The sequence below is a fragment of the Oculina patagonica genome, chromosome 1 (genome assembly GCF_052425735.1).
Source record: "Oculina patagonica isolate OP01 chromosome 1, crgOcupat, whole genome shotgun sequence".
In the NCBI taxonomy this organism is placed as follows: domain Eukaryota; kingdom Metazoa; phylum Cnidaria; class Anthozoa; order Scleractinia; family Oculinidae; genus Oculina; species Oculina patagonica.
In genome coordinates, this window is record NC_135758.1 from 47,864,830 (window position 1) to 47,888,673 (window position 23,844).

Consider the following 23,844-nt stretch of genomic DNA (forward strand, 5'->3'; position numbering starts at 1 on the left):
GAAGATCAGACCAGACTATACCACATTCTCCTTCCTTCAGTAGCTCTCTCTTTGATATCTCTGATGTGGAATGAAATTCTATGATCATCAACACAATATGAAGACATAGAAATTATAACTGGTGCAGTATAATATAAGACAACCTAAAAATCTTTTATTTCATACGGTAGTAGAACCATCAACCATAATTTGTTCTGCTGTTATAAAGTAGACAAAGAAGTGACGGTATGACACAAGTGTAGTGACGAACATTAGCAACCGTCTTGTTGGTCGTCACTTGTTGATAAAAATTATAGAAACTATGTAAAGCTGCTGATTTTAATTTATGAGGTCTTAACTAATGAGGTCCTAACTAAGTGCTAGTGTTGTTTTTTTTTAGCATTAACTTAATTACATAATTTACATTTTGTTTTCCTATTTAGGACTGTACTAGCTATTGCAGGAGAGGATTTCTCTGTCATTGCTGCAGATACACGTTTAAGTCAGGGATTTGCCATTCACACTAGAGATAGCCCCAAGACTTATAAACTGTAAGCGAGACCTGGTTTATAAAAGTCAACTAAACCTGTTTTCTATTGTGGAATTGTTAGCTGTTGATCACAAATAATTGTAGAACTCCCAAGTGTTGTCAAAACAAGAATGCTTTTTGCTGGGGTTTCCCCGTTTTCCTCTGTTTTGTTGTTGTTTTGCCGGGGGGAAGACTGGCTATAAAATATATGTGGAATTGCATACTCATTCTGTCTGTTTGCTTTTCAAGGACTTTCTTTTTTTGATACTACAGCTTGACTATCCCCAGGTCCCCACTTTGCACAGTGTTTTTAAAGGTCAAATGAACAGAAATTTCGATTTTTTTTATTTTTTGTCCATGTGTTTATTAAGAGCCAAATAAACATATACCGAAGTTTCAAAGTAATCGGACATTGCATCGCAGAGATATAGCAAGTTGAAAAGTGTTTTTTTTAGGCCTTCATTATCGTAGAGTGCTCGGAAAAATTGTCGGAGATTAAAAACTTGTGGCGTCATAATTGGTGTTTTGGAAGACGACCGCAGACCGATTCCGCAGACCGCATGTTAGAATTTAAATAAATGTTTTTAGTGATATTTCGAGCAGTTATTTCGTTCTGTTCGGCCCTTTTTCAGTTGATTCATTGTTGGTTGTTGTTCAGAGACGCGCATTTTTTTAGTAAAATAGCTAAAGCTCAAAAAAGCTTTAAGTTTTGTTTGCTGTCGTTCTGCATAATCATGTGAGACAGGTAGAATGCACGCCGGTATAAAAACCAATCAGGAATCTCTATTGTTCTTCTAATTAGCATTTTACGTTAATGAACAGAATTATCTGCACGTGCGTTAACTATGCACGCGCGTTTTGAATCTTAGTACACTCAAAGCCGTTCTCTGCCGAACAACAACGTGAAATGATGAAATTCTGCGTATGTTGGACAACGTCAGCCACGACGGCTCATATTTGGTTTTTCTATTTGAGGTTAAACGCTCTCTTTGAATATTCAGCGGGAGCTAGTTCTTATACCAATAAATAAGCAGAATATGTCCTGAAAGTTGCGAGATTCTCAAGTAAAATATAAATTCATTTCCACCAGACGTTGTCGTTAACGTTGCCGTCGGTGCGGTCTGTGGAATTGGTCTGCGGTTGTCTTGAAAAACAACAATTATGACGTCAAAAACTCGTTCCATTCCTTCCATTTCAGTGCGCAGTCATTCAAAAACGTTTTCGTGAACCCTTCGGAAATCTTCGTATTTTTTGCTGTTATTCACGCTTTAAGGCTTGGAAAGCAAAATTTTTTTTAATTTTACTCAATAATGGATAGTTTTAGCGTTTTGTTGGTTAAAATGGCATTTTGAAATTTCTGTTCATTTGACCTTTAACAACCAGAAGTGAAATTTCATGTTTTAGACAGCTGAAATGTGGTGATAAAAAAATTTTGATTTTTCTTCAATATTCACATCAGCATCCCATACTTTAATTGTCCTCTTTAGATTTGTTTGTTTGTTGTCCCATTTCAGACCATGCATTGTTACCCTTGAGAATTATCTTTTTCATATTCAAACAAATTCACCTGAAAATAAATGAATAATTTCCAGATAGACAAAAGAACTATTCTCTGGAGAACATCACATGATTTGAAATGGGCAATATACATACATATATGTAAAGAGGTCTACAGAAACCAAATCTAAGATTAGCAAGGATGTGATTTGCATACAGTGGACATGCATTGTAAGCTCCAATTTTCTTTTGCCTTTAGAACCAATTCAACAGTTCTTGGATGTGCTGGTTTTCATGGGGATTGCCTTACGTTGACCAAACTTATCACAGCAAGGCTTCAGGTATGCTGACTTAGTCAATTAGAGTTGATATATTTTTCATCCAGGTTCACAACAGATGTCTTAGGCATTGAATGCAACATGTCTTGTAGTCAATCATAAGTGATCCAGCCTTTTTAGAATTTAGTTTGGCTTTTCCCGCACTGTTTTCTTTGTTATCATTCATTGTTTGTCCATCACAAGTGTGGAGATGTGCTTTATTGTACATCTCAGTTATATGAAAGGTCTGCTTCCATTTCACAATGCCTTCAAAATATTATTGTGAACAACACTCAGTTACATATATGTTTCCAGGAATAAGGAATTACATTCAGGGTATGATGGATATAATTTGTTTAGCAAGTGAAAGATTTGATTTTGTGTGGCCATTTGGTGTGTTTAAGTTCATCTCAGCTTTCAGGAAAACCCTAGGACCCTTCCTGCCAAGAACAATTAGGTACTGAATACTTATCACCATTGAACATTTGTTTTAGATGTATGAACATGAACATGGAAGTAAAATGAGGTATGGATATATTCATGAATCATTATTTTATGTTTAGAAATAGGAACAATGTTGTCTGTTATTTATTGATCTGTTATTTATGAATCGAACAGCCGAAGCCCTTTAAAAAATCTCTCAGAGATCGGGTGTTTTCGGAGCAGCAGCTTTTACATCATTTTATTGTATAGTTTTAACTTTTTAGCTTCATATATCGTTTACTATTATGCATATATTCGTATTCAATTTTCAATGTATATAGTGTTTTTATAATATTCTAGTGTAATTTTTAGGGAGGGCCACAGGTTTGTTAGCTTTGCTATTTAGTGTTACCCTCATTTTAAATAAAGTCTTTATTATTATTATTATTATTATTCGTGACCCATGATCAGCCCTTTTTATTTCCCGTGAAATGTCTAGTTTTTCATCATGAATTGTGATTTCCATAGTAGCCATGAACCGAGATTTTCCAAAACCTTCTCTTTTATTTTCAGTGAAGCGTGAAATGTCAATATTGTATTTTTCGTGAATTGTGAAAGGGCCGTTTTATTTTCGGTGAAACATGATTTATATCCCCCCCCCCCCTTTACCACCCTCTAGCATCAGCCCTTTTACATGCATTGAATGCATATTGTGCTAGCCAATAATTGGCTTATTATTAGGGCTACCGGTAGGTTTTAAATTTTTTTACCTGCTAACAGTTTTACTTATTTTGACACTTCTATTTTAGCTCTCCAGCCATTGCTCAGATGTTGTCAACTGTTTTGTACTATCGACGATTTTTCCCTTACTATACATACAATATCCTGGCTGGGTTGGACAATGAAGGTAATACAGTAAAAACCCGCGTACAAGAACAAGTGGATTAAGAACACCCAGGCCTGATTTAAGGAAATAAAGTACCATTTATATAAGAACACATTCAGCCTGAAAAATGAAAGTTGTTCTTATATGGAAAAATATCAAAGATCAACACTACTTTTCATTGCACACATAATAGTTCCACCCCAATTACAGTACAGTATTGCCTTGATTTATCAATTTTATTAAAATTAAAATACAATTGTGTGCATATATATTGATTTCATCTATTGGTAGCCTAGTATGTTCCTTATTTTAAGAAACTTTTTTAAGAAACTTAAGAACACTTACAGGCTGATTTTGCAGATTATAACCCTTTATATAAGAACCAAATCAGCTTGAACTGCCAAAATAGGTGTTCTTATACGCGGGCTTTACTGTACAGGCTGCTCACATACAATGGTTATTGTACTTTAAAATAATTTATCTTATCTAAATGATAAATGCATTCTGGCTGGTTGGCTTACAAAACTGTGGCTTGGTGTGAGATGTACCTTTCCTGTTTGTTGGTTTTGTTTAAATATTCGTAAGTAAAGACCTGCAATTCTCCATTTTGCTCTGACAAATATTTGAATTACAAAATTTATAGATGGAGCAAAACTGACTTATGACTGTTGACTAACTTTACATGAGTCTTACAGCCAATATAATTTATCAGCTTCAACAGACCAGACTTATAACATCATAACCTGACAACAACTATTCAGTTCACACTGAAGATGACTTCTGCTTAGGTTGTTGAAACATCAGTCACCAACAACAGTTTATTTCAGAACTACTCTCACCCGGACAAACACACTATACATAATACAACAAACTGATACTCCTGGGTTCAACCAATTTAATGATGATTTTTTGTTGTGTTCAGGTAAAGGATGTGTGTATAGTTTTGACCCAGTGGGATCTTATGAAAGAGAGACTTACAGAGCTGGTGGCTCAGCATCAGCACTTCTACAACCACTACTTGACAATCAGGTAAGCTTCAGGAACACTAAGTGTTCGTGTAACAAATGGAATATTAAAATACATGCCTCAAGCTAAAAATGAATGTTACTTGCTCTCTTTAAAAGACGTTTTGGATTGTTTGACTGCAATCTTTCGTGAAAAAAGAAAGAAAAAGGCGTGTTTATCGTCCAATTGACGTTTTGGAGGAAATCCTATCAGTCAATGGGTTAATTAGCCTAGAAACTAAAATGAGATGAAAATTAAACAAAGACATCACATCGATTTGGCTTTTAGCTATTTTTTTATTACTGTTAACCTGGTTGCCTTGTCTTGTTTTGAAGATTGGATTTAAAAACCAACAAGGAGTAACAGAGGTGCCTTTGACTAAAGATAAAGCAGTTTTCCTGGTAAAAGATGTGTTTACTGCTGCTGCTGAGCGAGATATCTACACTGGAGATGCAGTTATTATCAGCGTTATCACAAAAGATGGCGTCACAGAAGAAGCTTTTCCACTCAGAAGAGATTAGAGCGATCTTTTCATCTTTGTTAACAAACTTATTTTGAATGTCAATGTGTTACCAGAAGCATCCCAGATTTACTGTGTTGTCCTTTTGTTTTCGTGCCTTTAAAATGCATCTTTATTTAATGCTTGAAATAACTGGCACCAGCCGTTACTGTGTTAAGACAAACCACGCGGCTTGATCGCCGGACACCTGGCTGCCTCTTCCTGGTAGGAACGAAGACAACACCAGGAAGCAGCGGACAATTGTCTACCTGTTATATCTTGGGTGCTTCTGTCTTCCTCAATGTATAGTTTGTAGACAATAAAAATACTCTTCTGAAGAACAAGTGGTAGCCAGGTTTTATTTATTGGGCATAAACTGTAGTCAAGCAAAATCGCTCTGTATTTCTTTTTTGAGGAAAAAGTGAGTCTTTTTTCAAAACCATCTTTTTCAAAAGCAGGAAGAAGTTTATAGAAACTTGCATAAACGTAACCTCCACTAACGCCCTCCACTCTGGCAGTAACAGCCAGGATTTTTTTTTCGCAACTGTGTGCTGATCTAGCACTAAACTCTCATTGAAACCTCCATACAACAGCCAGTAAATTCTTCGTCAGGGGGGTGGCAGCTGAATCGAGGTTAATTTGACTAGCCTGTTCCAGGCGTTCGGTTAGTTGAGGGGGTTGAATAGGTTCGCGGATCGACGGATTTAGCCTTAAAAAGCGCAGGGATTGTGGATTTTTGCAACATAATGAGCGGATTCATGGATTTTGAAAATACAGTGGATTAGCTGAGAATCAGTGGAGCGGATTTCGGACTCTTAATGTCAGGAAGTTCTGATCGTGGATAAGCTAAATATGAAAAAAATGTAATTCACAAGAAAAACGAAAAAAACCCAAATTTTCTACACTTTCTATTGTTTTGACCCGTAATTTTAAAATTTTCACCAAGTGTAACATGGACTTAGCGCAATTCGTCCCAGAATAGCCCGCAGTCACGCGTATGTTTTGGCTTACGATCACCAAGTATTTTCTTGTGAAATGGGTTATAGCCTGCTCCAGGAGAGGCGGCTGTATTTGGTAAATGGGTGGCCGCGTTCTTAGATTTTGAAAGCTGAGGAAGATTGGGAGAAAGAATTGCGACCAAGGGTGTGGTCATCAGACGGTGAATCGACCTAATCATTGTCCGGTAGCTCAAGCGCCCTTTGAAAACGCCTGCGATGCTGGTTAGCCCGAAGGCACTCTGTTGATTAGGCTGCTGTTTTCTTTTAACATTAAACTGTATGGCGTTACGGTAATCTTGCCAAAATATAGCTAAGAGATCTATTGTTGCGAGTTTGACTTTGAGTGAGTCTCGCCCAAAGCGGCCTCCAGGAGCTTCCCACATGGGGTAAAAACAAGAAAAGACAACAGTTGAGATTTTAAACACTTTTATTTATTTTATTTACAACTATTTGATCGAAAAGTAAATTTTTTCGATCAAATTTCAGATTCATAAAAACTCTGATAGCTTTGGCTACCTATGCGCATTCTTGACTTTTCTTCGCCGATTTTTTTTTCGCCCGTATAGACTTTTCCCCGCCCCCTACTAACTTAGTGCCTCTGGGTCTCTTTCCCTCACTCAAAATCATCTTTACGTTGACCTTTGACGAAGAAAAATCCATCCAAAACAAAGTCGTTACCAAGGAGGCTGCCCTTGACAAAAAGTTACCGTCAAATACTTTGTTTCTTTCGTTTGTTAAACCCCTTTTCTGGACTTAATCTTCCTTTCCAATTGCCTTGTGCTTTACTTTTCGAGAAAGTAAGTGACAATATTTTTAAACTACTGTGCTATCTGAAGATTTCTTTTGTATTTTTGGAGCAGGAACAAAGTTCAATCTTTGTCGCAGATCATGTATCGGTTCCTCAAAGTGTTTCTCAAAGTAAATATTCATAAAGAACTTGGATTGATAGCCACAGTACACAGCCCACGGGATGTAATATCTCCTCAGATGTGCACGCTCTCTGTGAATAAATACACAACAGGAAAACATATAAACAGCAGATAATAAGTTTTAAAAATTATTAAATTAGCCTTCCAGGTATGCAAGTACAAAGAAAGCCAGAAAGATTGACATGACAAATAATTAGCCATTAATCGCCATTAATCTGGCAAGTTAGGTGTCACAAAACAAGGGCAAATCCTGGAAATTCAGAACAAGGGGCCGAAACGATTAAGGTGCCCACTTAGGGATAGAAGGGTATACCTCCCAGAAAAAAAATAAACATCTGGATTCACTGAGATGATACTTGCTGCATTCTGGAGGCATTCGTAACATTCCCCAAACCAAAGTGGGGGTGACTGCAGCCCCCTCAGACTTCCCCCAAACCTGCCTATGCAAAATCAGAGAAACTATAACTCAGTACTTTGCAAGAGTTCACTAAAAACCTTGTGAAACTAAGAAAGTTGCAGAACCAAAACCAATAGCTGCTCGGCGGTTCAGCAAAATATTTGCATTTGTTGTCAGTGATTGGCTAGATCTGACTACTTTATAATGCATCATATTGTTTTGAAACATCTGTGCTAAAAACGGCAGGCTCAAACGAAATTAATAAACACTCAGAAGCCATGCAAATCTTCAGAACCTGTAATTTCATTCCCTCCCTGTTTCACGCAGTTATTGTTTTAAGGGCTAGGGTCATTGTTTCTGTTGTTTGTTCTTTAGTTTTCTCAGCCAATCCTGTTAAGCCTTCTGAGAGGTGCATTTTTCGCCCCACTCAGATACCTTACCTTGATGTTAGTCTGACAGGTGCAACAAATGAGCTCAATGCACACATTGGAAGTCCTGTCTGAATCATTTCATACCACTTGACGGCTATTTCATGAGGTACACTGATACAGAGATAAGGAAACTGTTATTCACCTACATTAACATCCATACACTTAAAAATGCAATATTCTATTTCGCTATCGTTACAATGTAGCTCATTCAGATCAACGCTTTCTATCTCCAAATTTTAACATATTAACTTAAAGGGACTGTGTCATGAATTTTAGCTAAATTTAGGCATGGCAAATGACCGTCAAACTTGGTGAAATATAAAAATAACATCTCAAAACAGTGAAGCAACATTTCAATAACACAACAAATGCAAAAGAAGGTTTGGATGGCCAAACACGACAAAGATTGAAACGGATTGCAATGTGGGTTTTTGAAATATTGTTGAGCTAAACAGTTTTCAAAGTTAATTTTGTTTGCTTGTAACTTTAAATTATAATGCCCGGGAGACAAATTTGGTTGCAATGAAGCTATGGTTTTGTCGCTTAGATCCACAGAGGTAATTTCTTTGCAAACATTAAGTTTCATAGCAAGTATTTGGCAAAACTTAATAAAATAAACTTAACTTAGCCATGACACAGTCCCTTTTAAGGATGATTATTAAATAATGTAATTCTGGATGAATCAAATGAATCAAAGGTAAACTAAATAGAAAATTTTGGTTTCTCAGAATCCCTCAGAAATGGAAGGAAGATGCAATATTAATAAACATGTAGTGAACACTTGGGAGAGGTGAAACTGATATTTGTGTTAAGTTTCAAACCTGATTGAAAGGCCAGCAAGAGTGTGAACAAAGTCATGAACTTCTCTGTATCTTTGCATCACATATGCAAGATCCTTGTCATCGACAAACTTCACCTGAATAAGGGAACATACGTGCATGAAATAATGCTTTTTACTGCTTTCAACCGATGGATTCAAACTAGCTGTCAATATCCTGAGGGTATTTCTCACACGATGTAGCAACATTCCTGATCGACTGGAGGCTGAGCATTGTTGGCTGAAGGTTCGAAACCAGCAACAAAGTTATAAGAGAGACTTAGACCAGAGAAAGCACACAAAAAGCTTAATAAAGATTACCAAGACCACTGAAAAATACTGAGTGTAAAAGTGTAAATATCTTTTTTTAATTATTAATAAATTATTAGCAAAATTGCATCTCTTACCTCATCTCTACCATCAGGTGAAATTTGCTTTGAAAGTAAACAAAAAGAAAAAAAAGATTATAGTTTGTCAGAGAGCAATATACAAGTACATGTAAGAAGCTAAAAACATCTCCCCTTGAAACAGATGGTGATTCATAACAGAGCTTCATTGGGTGCTGGGTTATGCATATTAACAGGGCACCCTAGAACAAGGTGGCAATCGAAAAGTTGGCTGGTTACAAATGAGAAAGACTTACATTAAGGTCCAGCTGTCGGACATATTCTCGTCCAAATAATCCATCTGGGAATTGTCTGAGTTTATCAAGGTCAATTATGGATGAGTTAATGCGAGGACGCTCTCTAAAAGTAAGAGGTGCAAAATGAGTAGTTAACAATAATGAAAGACTGAACAACGAATAAGAAATCAATTCATATTGAACTGGTATACAGGTTAACTTTATATAAATATATATTTTTTGTAAAAAGTGTAAATTTGCACCAACTGTAATATTTCTTGTCCAACTGGATCTTGTATCATTCTGTGGTGCATGTTCTTAAGTGCAACAAGTCCTGTTGTTTCTCCAAGTGTTGCCACCATATCTACAAAATTGACAGATATTAATATTAATCTTAGTATTAATAATATATAGATTTAGGCAAGCCTAAAAGCGGAGCTCCCCAGTTAATTATTTTGCACCGCTTTATTGAACTCTGAATTCTGGCCATTGTAAAACTTTAAGGCTGAGAATTTTATATTCGTTTTATTTTTTTAATAAATAATAATTAATATTTTTCCTTATTTCTTTTTTACCGTGTCCGGTATGGGGGAGGGGGGGGGGTACTCCCTAAATTTTACTATGGGGGTGTGCCGCTGAGTTGCTGAGACTCTGGACCTGTTCCAGAGACAAAAGGTTCAATTTGCGACCCTGTTCCAGACAAACACTGCAAAGTAGGTACCCTGTTCCAGCAATATCCACAATGGAAATATATGAAGATAGATATAAAAACACTAGCGTACAGCACAAAGCTCTCACTTGACTTCGTCTGTGGCTTGGAGATAAAGCGATGAAAGGAGCGGAGTTTCATAGCTATACTTGATAGTGTTTAATCAGGATTCTGGGAAAACAATCAACCCTGTTCCAGAGTCAAAAGGGTGATTTGTATACCCTGTTTCAGAGTCAGAGAGGCAAAAAGCATACCCTGTTGAGCGATAACCATATAGCTCTTATATTGGAGTACCATCCCCACCTCCGGGTACCGCGTACAGCAACACCAAATAAGAGAACAAACAAAATCAATCAAAATGTTATAATTCCACCGAAAGCATTATAATTAAGAAGTCTGGATGGGAAATAATGTTGCAAAACGGGCAATTATGTCACCTTCATGTAGAAAAAAGAAGGGAGGAGTAGGGCTGCATGTCGGGGTAGATAGGCATATCACATGGCAAATTAGGCATTTTTGTTGTTGCTTTACCAGCTTTAAAAGAAAGAAAAAATCACTTAACATTTAGAGTATAAAGGAAATAACAAACATCTACATTTATTTTATTTATCTTCATTTTCACTATTTGCCTATATTTTAATTTTGAATGGAAATGGCAGAGGTTATAGCTAATGGTTTACAGCATATTGCCCAAACCAAGCTAGCTCCAAGCAAACCGGGTCGAAAGCTAGCCACAAGCAAACTAGAGTGAACGCTAACCGCAAGCAAACCAGATGAATAAAGCTAACTGCGAGCAAACAGGGGTGAACCTAACTCCGGAAACAAAGAAGTGACATTCTGTCCCCCCCCCCACCCCCCAAAAGAAGAAGATAGCACCTTATTCACTTTTACATGTCTTTTGACTCCCCTTCCTCTTAAGGGGTTTCACTTCACTTACAGAAAAAAAGCAAAAATTCTGGAAAACTAGAATATTGTTTGTGAGTCTCAAACTCACTTTTGTTATTTGATTACCCAGAAAAAAAATAGAATCATGTCTGCTTGTGTATAAAACTATGCAAGAAAAAATATAACATCAATACTTTGACTGCTCTTTTAAAAATTTGTTTGTATTATTGTCCACATTTTAATGGAGTCATGTTGCCCATTTGTCATGGAGTTCACAAAGTAAGCAAGTGAGTCACAATTTGGTTGCTACATGGTACCTTATGGATACTGCAAATTTTATCTGGCTTTAGAATATTTCACTTATATTTAAAAATATAGCTGTTCTTATAAATTGTACACAGCATACAATACATAAGAATGAAATTGGTAATGCATATTGCTTGTAATAACGGTTTTAAACTCACCTAATCTATACATTAGAATTACAGTACCACTAGTTTCAGCATAACTAATCCAAATTCAAATAATTACATTGCTTTGTAACTCCACTACCTCCCCCAAAGGCAACCAAAGATCTTATCATATAATTAGACAACTACATGTAAGTCCTGTGTAGTTGAGGGCTCAAAACATTTGGACACTTGCAGATTTTAGCTTGGTCACATGTGGTTTCTCACCAGTCAAAACATTGAAAATAGCAATTTTAAACAACCACCATTTCTGCTGTTACTGTTTTCGCTGCATATTTTTGAAAAGATCACTTCATAATGCCCTTGTTACATCTAACAAGATGTGAAAGTGACAGGTCAATCAAGAAGTCGTTTTCTGAAGTACACTGTAAATAGGTTAACATTTAAAATCTAAATTTTGTTTATTTGCAGCTTTTCTTGATTTTAATTTACATGTAATTTACTAGTCTCTTAAAAATAGCATCATCTTCCATTGACCTTTTTCATGGTGAACCTGTAAACTAGCTTTTAGCTAAGTGTTCTAACTATGTAAAATAAAGTTATCTATCTATCTAGTTATCTATCATGACGACACCCAAACATCGAGCTGGATTTAATCTTTCCTGTTTTCTATTTATGTCCTTGTCCTTGTCTGTTTTTGTGTCTGTGGCACTGCAAACTCTGCAACTCATGTTAACCCTGAAAAAAGTCAAATGCCACAGATTAAATTAAAATTGATTAATTGGTATCAATATCAATAATTTATAAAACAAAACACTAAACTCGAGCTTGTTTAACTGAAGCCAAACCACTGGATGCAAAAGGATCCATTAGATATTTAACAGAGATTGATCAGCACAGACTATTTTTTTTTACTGATAACTGCAAAGTCAACTAAATATTTTAATAAACTCAAAGCATCACTGCAAACCCTAACACCCCCTCTTAATTAAAAGGTTTGGCCTTTAATCAACCCCCTCCCCCTACCGCTAGCCCTTTTGGAACTTCCATTGACCTTACATGGGATGGATCTGAATATTTGGGTTTTCCTTGGTGTAAGAACCTGTGAAATATTTCTTTGTTTTGGAGCTATTGTTTTCCTGCTCCATGTTGTTTTGAGGCTCTTTGATGCCTTGTTTCACTGGTTCATACACTGAGGATGAGCTGGCCATGGATTTCTGCCATAACCACACATTGGAATTTGTGAGGAGTTTGTGAGGGGAGGTGACATTCAAACCATTTAACCTTCCACAGTGAGGCTAGGGTATAGATATTTTCTGGTACAAGATCTACTGTAGGCATTTCATGAAAACATACTTTTAGTGAAATATTAATTATTTAAATTGTCTACTAATACATTGTAGTTGTTTTGAATGTCATTGAGGAGAGACAAACTAACTCCCGAGTTAGGATTTCGAGTTGGATTTCGAGTTAGGATTTCGAGTTGGATTTTCGAGTTAGGATTTCGAGTTGGATTTTCGAGTTGGATTTTCGAGTAAGGATTTCGAGTTGGATTTCGAGTTGGATTTTCGAGTTGGATTTTCGAGTTAGGATTTCGAGTTGAATTTTTTTTTGACAAAGCAAAACCCATTACAATTATTGAAAGTTAACCATAAACAGGCTAACTGGAGTGCATAGTAGGCTAACCGAAGTGAATAGTAGGCTAACAGGAGTGTGTAGTAGGCTAACCGGAGTGCATAGTAAGCTAACTGGCGTGTATAGTAGGCTAACCGGAGTGCTTAGTACGGTAAGCAACTTGAAAATCCAACTCGAAATCCTAACTCGAAATCTAACTCAAAATCCAACTCGAAAATCCAACTCGAAAATCCACCTCGAAATCCTAACTCGAAATCCTAACTCAAATCCAACTCGAAATCTTAACTCGAAATCCAACTCGAAATCCAACTCGAAAATCGAACTCGTAAATCCAACTCAAAATCCTAACTCGAAATCCAACTCGAAATCCTAACTCGGTGAATAGGCAACCTCCATTGAGGAGTTGAATAATGAATGCAAATATTTCACAAAGTAAGAAGATCAGCAGCAACCAAATGCAGATTAAAGCAGCTGGGTAAAAAAAGAACGAAACTGAATAACAACATATTTCAATTATAACTAAAATATAAAACTAGATACCTGATTTACTTTGCTGTTGTCCACTTTGCACAGGGCATCCTATACCAAGTTCAACAAAACTTGACTGTACGTATTCTTCATTCATTGTGGCTTAATGGCAGAATATAACACTACCTAAAAGAAGGATTGACATAATAATCTATTAAAAACCACCACACTAGCTCTAATTAATGGCCCTGTTTATAAAAGTAATTTATAAAAATTTTTGTCCTATTTAATGGATCTCATCAAATATAATAATATTAGCCTCTTTCGTTTATACACTCAGTGTAGTGATCCTTCCTTCCTACAATGGGATATTTAGCTTTTCTACTTGGGGATTTCTTGTTAACTTACCTGTATAGAAAAAACATTGCCATTGCAAAGATACACATTCAACACTGTCATAATGATAGTCAATGTATTAAAGTTTGCATACACAGCTGCATACAGTGTCTAAAATGGCATGAATTACAAGTAGAGCGAACAATTGTGTTTTATAAAATTACTCAAAATAATTAACTCAGATAATTTTATGTGGAAATAAACTGAGTTTTTTTTTTTGTTTCTGCTAAGGTGTGGTAAAAACGTGTCAACGCAAGAAATTCGCAACGTAACGATTTCTGGCGTATTCGTCTATGACTCTAAAATAGTTCGTTCAAACGAATTCCAACAGCGAGTAAATAAGAATAAATAGATGAATTAAAAAACTAAAACACTAAGTTTAGCTGGGAGTTTGAATAAAAACATTTAAAGTCATTAAGCTTACAAACAATTCAACTTAATAAAAGTTCTGTAAACCAGAACCACTAAACCGACCCAAATTCACTCATAAAGCATACAGATTTTCACAAAAAAACAAGGACTTAGTGTATTCAGTAAAGTCAAAGTTTGTTACCTCATATTTGAAGTCGGAGAATGCTTGTCAATTCAGCAGGGCAAAGCTTTCAACCAGCTCATGAATTAATCGGAGGCGAAGCGGCCGCAGTTTTTCGTATTATTATCCATGTATTATCCAACCGCGTAGTACATGTGTAAGCTATAAATTATAACTTACTTCAGCACCACCGACCTTTGAATTATCTGCGAAGGTCTATTTCAGCCTTTTCCATCCGTGTAGCTATTGACACTTCTTTTTTCCTTCACTTCAGTGAATTGCGTTTAGCTCAATTAATTTCCTAGAGCTGGTCAGCCGCCGAAACGGTAGAAACTCGCTCGCTCTCCACCTGTGCCATTTTTTCGGATCTCCCCGTTAGCCCTTATCGTTTGCCATAACTTCCATGATGTGTAAAGCCTTTAGACGGGGTAGACCGAGAAATATTTACGAAGACATTTCTTTTTCCTGCTCGGTTTCTCCTTGTGCTTCGTTCAGCTTACAAACTGACCGGATTGTTCACTTTGTCCTTCATGTAAATCTAAATGGACTGACCATGGAAAAGTACTTGCGCCCGCGGACCAATAGCAATGCTATCACTTGGTCAGCGGTCAACTTCAAAAAACACGCGATCTTGACTAGTTCTAAACCTGAGCCCACGATATGGTCATGTGATACTGTTCAGCGGATACCTTGTTTTGACAGCTGTCAATTGACCATAAAATGGATGTCCAATATCAAAGATCTTAGTCGATTACCTCACTCATTTTTGGTTTAGTTAACGAAGGAGGCAGAAGATTGTCTCCCCTCCCCCACTGCATGCTTGGGTTGCCTTGGGACTCCCCTCCCCCTCCCCGAGAGTCTGTACGCGCGGCGCGCGTACGCACCAAATTTTTTCGGCCTCCTGGGTTTACAAAAATTCTCTCGTACCCGCATTACCCATGGTGCTCCGCTCCGCGCGCTGGCGCGCGCTAGGGAGCTCCGCTATTAATGTTAAGCTTGATTTTTTTTCAGGTTTCCTCCTTCCTAGGGGAGGAGAGGAGACTGTACAACAAAAAACATCACTACCCTTTTTTAAGTCTTAGACATTATATTTCCCCCTTTCTTTTGTCTGACAGATACTTCCAATTCAACGGTATATCCCTTACCAGTCCTTGTTGGATCATACAATGCCATAACAGCAGAGCCTGCTGTTAATAACACTTTCTGCATCATAGAAGTAGGGACATGGGATTCATAGAGCTGAAATGATCCATCTGAATGACTGTCCTCTTCATCCTCCTCTTGCCAAGAAGTACTGTTGCTACTAGCATCTTCAAATTGTAATCCTTGCAGAACAATAATAATAATAATAATAAAAAACTATTAAGAATTACTAAACACCAAAAAACCAAAAGCCTAGGTCACACACATTCCCTGCATGTGCAGGGGGGGGGGAGGAGAGGGGGGAGGGAGGGGGGACTCCCCCTTTTGGCCTATACAAGGAAGTGCCGCTGGATAGAGTATGGTTTTTGGTCCCTCCACCCTGAACACTCAGCAAGGTATGTCAGTGATTTCAAGCAAGTCTGTTGCTGTGCAGAGTCTGGACCCTGCTAGACAGGATATGGCTGCAAGATGGACATTGAGTATTTAGCAATCTGAAATTGGAGACATGCCAGAGGATTTTTTTTTATGGTGACAAAGAGCGATAAAGCTGCGATCGTTTGCCACTCTATCAACGGTCGCCACTCTTTGTTGCTGCAAAAAAAAAAACCCTCTGGCACCCAGGGTATTAACGCAACTGCATTTGCACAAAAACAAGCGAGTGTGGATGTTGTTTCTTTGTCCTATTGAAAAATATAGGGTCTTGAAATAGAGGGTGGCCAAACATCGAACTTCACATGAGTCAAACCTAATGCAAATGAGCAAAACCTATTGCTTTTGGTCATTTGCATTAGGTTCACCTCATGTGAAGTTCAGGGTCAAGTATTCCCCCGGGAGAGCAGCCGCCTGATATGCGAGGGCGCGCAAAATTCATAAAACCTGGGTGTTCTCTCTTGAAATTCAAGTTTATGACAGCAGTCTAGATCTAGAACAAAATATAAGCTATTGAAGCTTACCTGCTGATATGAAACGCTTTCCCTTTGAACGCCTGAGCCATGGATCCAGGAAAAGTCTCAAGACACGGCGATTTCTGACTCCGACCGCCGCCATATTTATTTTTCATTGTCCCAGATCATCCTCTGCCTGAGACAGAGAAGGATCTGGGCCCAATTTTCACTAGTTACTTCATGTAATACATCATGTTGTCTCCAAACAACGTGGAAAATCGAAAGATGGCTGAAGTACCGCAGTTAGTGAAGGATGCAATTCTAGCAACAAGTGAACCAATGCCTTCAGGATCCGAGGAAGTGAAAGGTTATGACTTCAGTAATGGAGTGGATTATCACGCATTACTAGAGTCGTACAGAACCACAGGATTTCAGGCCAGCAACTTTGGAAAAGCAGTAACAGAAATTAACAAAATGGTAAAACCTGTAAAACTTTAGCTTATAGTACGGGTGAGGGTTAGATTTGATTCAGGTGAAAGCAGCAGCTGTCTTTCTGCCTGTAATTAAAATTTTTTGAGATTGTTATCAAGACTGACCGAGAGAACAACAAAGTTATTCAAGATAACATTCGGTTTACAGGTGTCCAGGCATAACTAATCGATGACATCAATGACATCAATGAAATCAATGAGTAATCAATGAGTAATCGATGGGTAATCAGTTGATTAGTCATTGATTATTGCCGATGATCAATGAGTAATCGATGACTTATCGATAGGCCACAAAATTTTTGGTCATAGATTAGTCATCGATTGCATCGATTAGTCATTGATTGCATTGATTACTCATCGATATAGTCTCGTGGTTGAAAACCGGAACTTGTAAAAGTATAACACGCTATAACAATCTAACAATATCATGGTAACAAGTGAAAAAAGTACAGGCAGTAAAAGGGCTTGCAGCTGTTCCGGTGCGTAATGTAAGTGCTTATGATGGATGTCTCCCTAAGCCGAAGCAGTTTTACTTTGCTGACAAACATCCACCGACCAAAATCTATAACCACGTAGTCGATTCTTGTCTTCGTACTTGTTAGTTTCATTTCCAGACTGGTTGGTTTTCCTGTTCAATTGTTTTGTTATTAAATAAAGAGTTGGGTAAAGTGAAATATTGAAATATCATCTGTATTTGTGCTTAGCCCTTCACGTCTTGATATGGAAGGTTATTTGACCTTTTGTGAGGGCGTAATTTCGTCAAAAAGAATGCCGGTTATAAAGCAAAATATGACTAACATAGAGAAAAAATCACAAAAATGGTACAAGAAAGCAAGGAATGTGTCTTTTGTGTGCAGTATGATAGTTGATGAGTAATCGATGGGTCATCAATAAGTAATCAATAACATCAATAGGTAATCAATTACATCAATGAGTAATCGATGTCATCGATGAGTAATCGATAGGCCACAAAATTTTTGGGCTTCGATTACTCATCGATTACTCATTGATCATTGCCAATAATCAATGACTAATCAACTGATTACCCATCGATTACTCATTGATTACCAATTGATGTCATTGATCATCGATTAGTTATGCCTGGAGGTGTAGGGGGTTGATGGTGCATGGGGAACTGAGGGGGTGGAGGAGGGGGGAGAGGTTTACAAAGTAAACACATAAGAGTTACAGACCTCTCAACCTCAAAGCACTGGAAATCTGGAGATTGAGGTAAAAAAATCTGGAGATTTTAGTAAGAACCGGGAGATTGATCAACTGACGGACAAAAATAACTAAAAGAGGCCTAATACCAGGCGCTAATCAAATGACTTGTTACTCTGTTTACCGTGAGATTTCTGTTTCTCATCGTGAGATTGAAGTGAAAACCGTGAGTCTCACGACAAAATCGTGAGACTTGAGAGGTCGGGAGTTAATTTTAGGTGCAACTGTTTAAGGGTTCACTTGATCCATTTGGTGCATATCTTCGAGATATTTTATATGACCCTTTAAATGACAGTTTCCCAACCCTCTTAGGGAGTGGTCATTTTTTATGGGGAGGGGGGTTGGTGAATGAGAGGGGGGGACAAAAAAGTTTGGTCATCTGTAAATGGAGGGCAAAAAAGTTTTTGCATCACTGATAGGGGGGGGGGAGGGTCAAAAAAGTTTGGTTGACAACCACCCGATGTCCATTTCTAGTAATGCAAAGGGAAACTTCTCTGTAAATAAAACTCTTGCTAAGGTGTAAAAACATTGACAAATGACTGGTCAAATTGCTACTATTAGCTTATTTACAATGTCCTATCAACGTTTTTCTATCAATTTTAATCTAGTTAATCTAATATGGGTTGATGACAACCCCATTTAGAGGGTCACCTCACACCCGCTTCTTTAAGTCACCATTTCACAATTGGTATCTGGGAGGCCATGGGTCCAATTCCTAGATTTTTTCTTTGTCTCACGCTTGTGACAGATTATCATTTTATCTTTATTGTTTTTGTTGTTGTCAGGTTTAACTAAGGGTTTGGCTACCCTCTATGGATCTAGATAATTATCAATCAGTAACAGTGTAACATATCAGTAACAGTTTAGCTAGTCGAATGAGGTGTCCAAAAAAAATCTTACAGAGTATTTCTATTTCTTTAATGAAACAGAAAATCATTTACATGATGTCCTTTTGATGCTGAGCAGGTTTTTAATTTAAGTATTCAAGTAGCTCAGTCAGCGGCAAAGTGACCATTTGTTGGTCACTTAGTTTTTGTTCCTATGTTGATTGCGGGGTGGGGCGGGGGGGGGGGGGGCTAAAAAGTTTACTTGATCCTAAAGGGGGGGCAAAAAAGTTTACTTGAGCCTAAAGGGGGTGGCATAAAAAGTTTCTGATGTTGCCTTCTCCCATTCACCAGCTCCCCCTCCCCATAAATAATGACCACTCCCTTATATACCTCCAGCCTGAGAAAGGTACCCCTATTGAGCAGGGCTTCCTGGTATAGTCCATTATATGGAGTACCTTTCCTTTGGCCCCAGGTGCTTTGGTTTAATCAGAAAAAAATATCAACTGTTAAGATGTACATGTACACTGATGAGACTTGAATCAGACTAACTTGTAAATCAGGGCATTTTTAAGCAAGTGTGTGTTGTGGTTCAGTTTTATCCTTGGTTCAATCTTTTATTTGTTTGATAAGGATTACCACTCACATCCACAAATCGCTTTCACATGGGTACCAGAAGCAAAAGTAATCGAGGTCGACCATGCGAGACATGGAGAACGTATTAATACCCATAATATGTATATAAAAAAGGAAGACTGCACAGATACCATGGCCTTATGCAGCTGGCATGAGGGGAAAGAATGATTATGATGACACACAGACTGTTTTGACAGAATAAATAAAATTATTTTATTACAGATTGATTTGCTGTGCAGTCAATCTTGGAAACAAGCTTGCTGCACAGGAAAATGCTAGTCATTTTTGTAATAATCTCATGATTAATAATAATAATAATAATTAATGGACTTATATTGCGCAAGTATGATTTGTGTTTTCCTTTTTTGTTGTATCATTTAGATAAAAAAGAAGTTAGAGCCTCTTCCAGAGCCTGAAGATGGTATAAATAGTAATTATCTTGATCCTGGTCAGCGAGCAATCGACAACTGTACGATATTCTTAGGATTTACATCTAATATGATTTCAAGTGGCGTACGTGAAACAATTAAATACCTGGTCAAGAATAATATGGTAGGTAAGCAAATTAAGCTGTTAAGGTTATATTATTAATATTTAAATTATTTTACTTGACTTGGATGCTGGTTTTTACTATATCAGGTATAATAAGTTCAACCCATCTGATCTATTGAGGTTGTCTTAAAGACCTCTGCCGGCTAACCAGTAGGTTGTGGTCCACCAAAGTTCTTCACTCAAAATAACATCTAACAATTTTATTTCTTTAGACTGTGTAAAATATTATTTAATTTTAGTCATACAATTATAGAAAATTATAGCAGATTGATTGAAATCCATAGTTCTTGAGAACACCTCCTTTACTGACAGATGGAGTTGTCAAAAGTTATGTCAGACAACGAGCATTATGACAACTGACAAGTGTATGTCAAAATCTTTTGGATTATTAGCTAAATAATTTGAGGAAAATATTGTTCCCCACATGTGGTTGGATACAAGAACCCTTTTGAGTACCCAGGCTGTTAAAGCATACATCTGTGTCCTCCCATCAGATCATTGCGTTTGCGATTTAACATCTAAGTGAATCTTTCAGGTTGACTGTATAGCTACAACAGCTGGAGGTATTGAAGAGGACCTTATAAAATGTATGGCTCCTTCGTATCTTGGTGATTTTTCGTTACGTGGTGCTGAACTAAGAAAAAAGGGAATCAACAGAATTGGCAACTTGCTTGTACCAAACAATAATTACTGTAGATTAGAGGAGTGGATTCTACCTGTTTGGGATAAAATGCTGGAAGAGCAAAAAACACAGGTACCTAAAATCTGCGATCTTTTATTACAAAGAAAAGTTTTAACCTAAGCTTTAACCTAGCCACGTGCACGTGCTCAAAATTTAGATGCAAGAATTTGATTGCTTGATGTAACCAGGACATTATATCCTCTAGTACATGTGGATGATTGTCTAAACATCCTTTTCGCCTCCCTGTTCGACACTGCATGGATATTGAAAGGAAAAATATAATCTGGACCACATTTGGAGATTTTTGTTAGGCAAAAATTTTTTTTCAGCTGAGTATAGATCTACTTAATAAATCTAAACTCTCAATGTAAATGGAAATTAAATTGTCCAAACTCAGGTTTAAGGTAAGTATATAAAAACATAAAAATATTAATAACATCTTCTCATCCCAGTAGTACACACATGTAAAGCTGTAGTAGGCAACATAATGGAAGCAGTAGACGACAAGCACCTGGTCTTCTTGTTTCACTAGTAGGGCAGGGCTCGAAAAAAATATTGTCTGGGAGAAGTAGTTTTTCTTGCTGGACAAGTAACTTTTTATGTTTACTCGTCCAGTGTGCAAGGGCCCAGGCAAGTAAAAAACACAAGTGATAAAAATTAGAATCCCTGCGCTGCATAGGTGCTAAATGTATGAATGACAAAATTGGTAAATAGTACGCTGTAGTCAAAAAACCTTTTCCTGATGTTTCGGCAATACTGCCTTTTTCAGGGGCCAAAACTCTTTTTAAGTAAAAAACATAGAGTAAGAAAAAACTTAGTCTAAGAAAGACATGCAACTGCCCCAAGCAAGCAAATTTTGAGAGCTTCTGGTCAGAGCAGTGACAATCATGCTACATTTCCAAGATTTAAGGATAATCTACTAATTATGCAAGTCTGTGTGGCATGAAGGCCTTAGTGCATGTATTCTTTTTATATTGTCAGGAAATAAAGTGGACTCCATCTCAAGTTATTGCTAGATTAGGAAAAGAAATAAATCACCCTGACTCAGTTTGCTACTGGGCCTATAAGGTAAGATTAATTAATTAATGTTCCACTTATCAGTGAAAATTACTTGTTTTTTGAGCAAACAAGAGGTCAAGATGGCTGGATATTGTAGTAAGTTCTTTTGTGTGTGTAAGTATCTTATGGACCGAGACACAGTCAAGGTCCATAAATTATCACATAGAAAAAAGATGCCAGTATCCAGCCATCTTGACTGAACAAAGTTGATCAATAAAATATTCTTTATATGGCATGAAGAACATCATTTTTCTCACAGGATGTAGTGGGCAACCCCAAGCAGGCAAGACAATAGGCCTTATTCGTATTCCCCGACGGCCCTGGGGCGAGAGCCTTCTAAACATGAATGCGAGGCTAATGCGGGATACTTTGCTCGAAATTGCAAAGAAACGTATGGAAAATTGCGACTGGGTTGCCGAAAAACCTTAAAAATAATAAACGCTTTGAGGATCTAGAGCTAGGAGGTGATCTGCAGGCTAGAGGGATACCAGTGTCAATCAGAAAAAATTAGAAGATCTGGTAGAACTTACCGAGAAGGCTAACAAATTTTCCTTGAAGTAGTCGAATCGGGGGAGTGCAAGTCAGTCATCGAGTCGCAAGGTAATGACCCCAATCTGTTAATATTTGTTTTGATTGTACATCCGACTTACCAGAGGCAATATACTTAACTTGGAAAGATTTGTATTGCTATTATTTTAAAAAAATAAGAATAAATGTCTGAGAGATGCTGCGTATTGACTACATATTTTGATCGGCATATGGACAAAAACAACTGAACGAAATGGCGCATTAATTATTTACAAATTCGTTTGCTGTTAAATGCTCTCACTGTTTAGTTAAAAGAATAGCTTTTAATTCCACTGAACTGATTTCTTTCACAGTTTGACTGCTATGTTTCTGTGCTGCTGCCAAAACGTCTTGAGAACTAGTAAATTTAATTAATGTTCTCGCACGCCGGTACATGCAAACTGGCTAGAAAGACCTAAAAATCACAAGATCTAAACTTCCAAATTCATTTTGCCCCTAGATCATCGAATGTTCGAATAAAAGATAATTTTCTTATTTCAGTTAAGTGAGAATGTCGATAGTCTAATGATCATTTAATATTCTTTCACGAAAATGGTCTGAAACAGAACTGGATGTTTCAGACTGATTAAAATCTCGCACGCACATCAAGATCGCCAAACTCACTAAATTACAAAGCAATTTACAGATTCGTTTTGAAGCTAACTACACACAATTTTTGATTAAAAGGCTAGATTTTCATTTAGCTCAAGTGATGCTGTTAATCGTTTCACGCTCATTTCATGCTCTTGCAGTGAAAAAAGTTATCACAGCGCTACAGTAGCTATTGTTTAAAAAAATAAACAACTGAGATTGTGTGCGTGATCAAATTATTGCAAGTTCCCTCTTCTGAACCCCTTTCTTAAATAGCAATATAAATATCCTCAAGGAAAGTTTAATCCCTCACTTAAGTCGGATGTACACTGAAAAATATAAAAATAAGAGATTAGCTGGAAACATAACCTGGTGTTGAAGTTTACTTCGCAAGTACTGCTGACTCGAAACCGTTCCCGACGATTCAGTGTAAATTTGTTAGCCTTCTCGGTAAGTTCTACCAGATCTTCTAATTTTTTCTGATTGACACTGGTATCCCTCTAGCCTGCAGATCACCGACTAGCTCTAGATCCTCAAAGCGTTTATAATTTTTAAGGTTTTTCGGCAACTCAGTCGCAATTTTCCATATGTTTCTTTGCAATTTGTGCAAAGTACCCCGCATTAGCCTCACATTCATGTTCAGAAGGCTCTCGTCCCAGGGCCGTCGGGGAATACGAATAAGGCCTATTCCACCTTGCAGGCTCCCATCCTGCCCTCTAGGAATTGGTTCATCTTGCCTGCTCGCAAAGCTGTGATCCTGCAATAATTATAGGACCTTTGAACTTGCTCTTTGCCTTATCACCCCCCTAATCATTCTCATCATCAAATTT

At 37.3% G+C, this 23,844-nt stretch overlaps 3 protein-coding genes and 1 long non-coding RNA gene across 4 annotated transcripts; 2 read left to right on the plus strand and 2 right to left on the minus strand.

The window, feature by feature from the left end:
* Positions 1–325: 325 nt before the first annotated feature.
* On the plus strand, positions 326–5,479 carry LOC144647528 (proteasome subunit beta type-1-like). The gene is made up of 7 exons (XM_078507329.1): positions 326–330; positions 423–530; positions 2,265–2,346; positions 2,817–2,848; positions 3,555–3,652; positions 4,554–4,660; positions 4,972–5,479. Exons 1-7 carry the CDS (start codon positions 326–328, stop codon positions 5,155–5,157), a joined length of 618 nt encoding a protein of 205 aa, XP_078363455.1. The 3' UTR covers positions 5,158–5,479.
* A 1,079-nt stretch (positions 5,480–6,558) lies between these two features.
* On the minus strand, positions 6,559–16,555 carry LOC144635035 (ubiquinone biosynthesis protein COQ4 homolog, mitochondrial-like). Its single transcript, XM_078494106.1, has 8 exons — positions 16,461–16,555; positions 15,510–15,689; positions 9,597–9,693; positions 9,351–9,453; positions 9,115–9,141; positions 8,712–8,806; positions 7,900–8,001; positions 6,559–7,133 (listed from the first exon to the last, which is right to left on the minus strand). Exons 1-8 carry the CDS (start codon positions 16,552–16,554, stop codon positions 6,947–6,949), a joined length of 885 nt encoding a protein of 294 aa, XP_078350232.1. The 5' UTR covers position 16,555; the 3' UTR covers positions 6,559–6,946.
* Positions 10,986–14,488, minus strand: LOC144635291 (uncharacterized). Its single transcript, XR_013567344.1, has 4 exons — positions 14,386–14,488; positions 13,509–13,622; positions 11,963–12,071; positions 10,986–11,859 (listed from the first exon to the last, which is right to left on the minus strand). It is a non-coding gene; the product is annotated as an uncharacterized LOC144635291 (long non-coding RNA).
* A 119-nt stretch (positions 16,556–16,674) lies between the features above and the next one.
* Positions 16,675–22,056, plus strand: LOC144647538 (deoxyhypusine synthase-like). Its single transcript, XM_078507336.1, has 5 exons — positions 16,675–16,868; positions 19,945–20,115; positions 20,651–20,869; positions 21,779–21,865; positions 21,976–22,056. Exons 1-5 carry the CDS (start codon positions 16,677–16,679, stop codon positions 22,054–22,056), a joined length of 750 nt encoding a protein of 249 aa, XP_078363462.1. The 5' UTR covers positions 16,675–16,676.
* The last annotated feature ends 1,788 nt before the right edge of the window (positions 22,057–23,844 follow it).

What these genes read in the sequence shown, in the direction of transcription:
- LOC144647528 (XM_078507329.1), top strand. An exon ending in TTATCACAGCAAGGCTTCAG is followed by an intron (nt 2,347 to 2,816) that starts GTATGCTGACTT and finishes CATTTGTTTTAG; the next exon opens with ATGTATGAACATGAACATGG. An exon ending in GGCTGGGTTGGACAATGAAG is followed by an intron (nt 3,653 to 4,553) that starts GTAATACAGTAA and finishes TGTTGTGTTCAG; the next exon opens with GTAAAGGATGTGTGTATAGT.
- LOC144635035 (XM_078494106.1), bottom strand. Translation starts at nt 16,554, where the DNA reads ATGGCGGCGGTCGGAGTCAGAAATCGCCGTGTCTTGAGACTTTTCCTG. An exon ending in GTATGATCCAACAAGGACTG is followed by an intron (nt 9,694 to 15,509) that starts GTAAGGGATATA and finishes TCAATTTTGTAG; the next exon opens with ATATGGTGGCAACACTTGGA. An exon ending in CCTGTCAGACTAACATCAAG is followed by an intron (nt 7,134 to 7,899) that starts GTAAGGTATCTG and finishes ATTTATTCACAG; the next exon opens with AGAGCGTGCACATCTGAGGA.
- LOC144647538 (XM_078507336.1), top strand. Translation starts at nt 16,677, where the DNA reads ATGGCTGAAGTACCGCAGTTAGTGAAGGATGCAATTCTAGCAACAAGT. An exon ending in TAACAGAAATTAACAAAATG is followed by an intron (nt 16,869 to 19,944) that starts GTAAAACCTGTA and finishes TGTATCATTTAG; the next exon opens with ATAAAAAAGAAGTTAGAGCC. An exon ending in TTTGCTACTGGGCCTATAAG is followed by an intron (nt 21,866 to 21,975) that starts GTAAGATTAATT and finishes TGTGTGTGTAAG; the next exon opens with TATCTTATGGACCGAGACAC.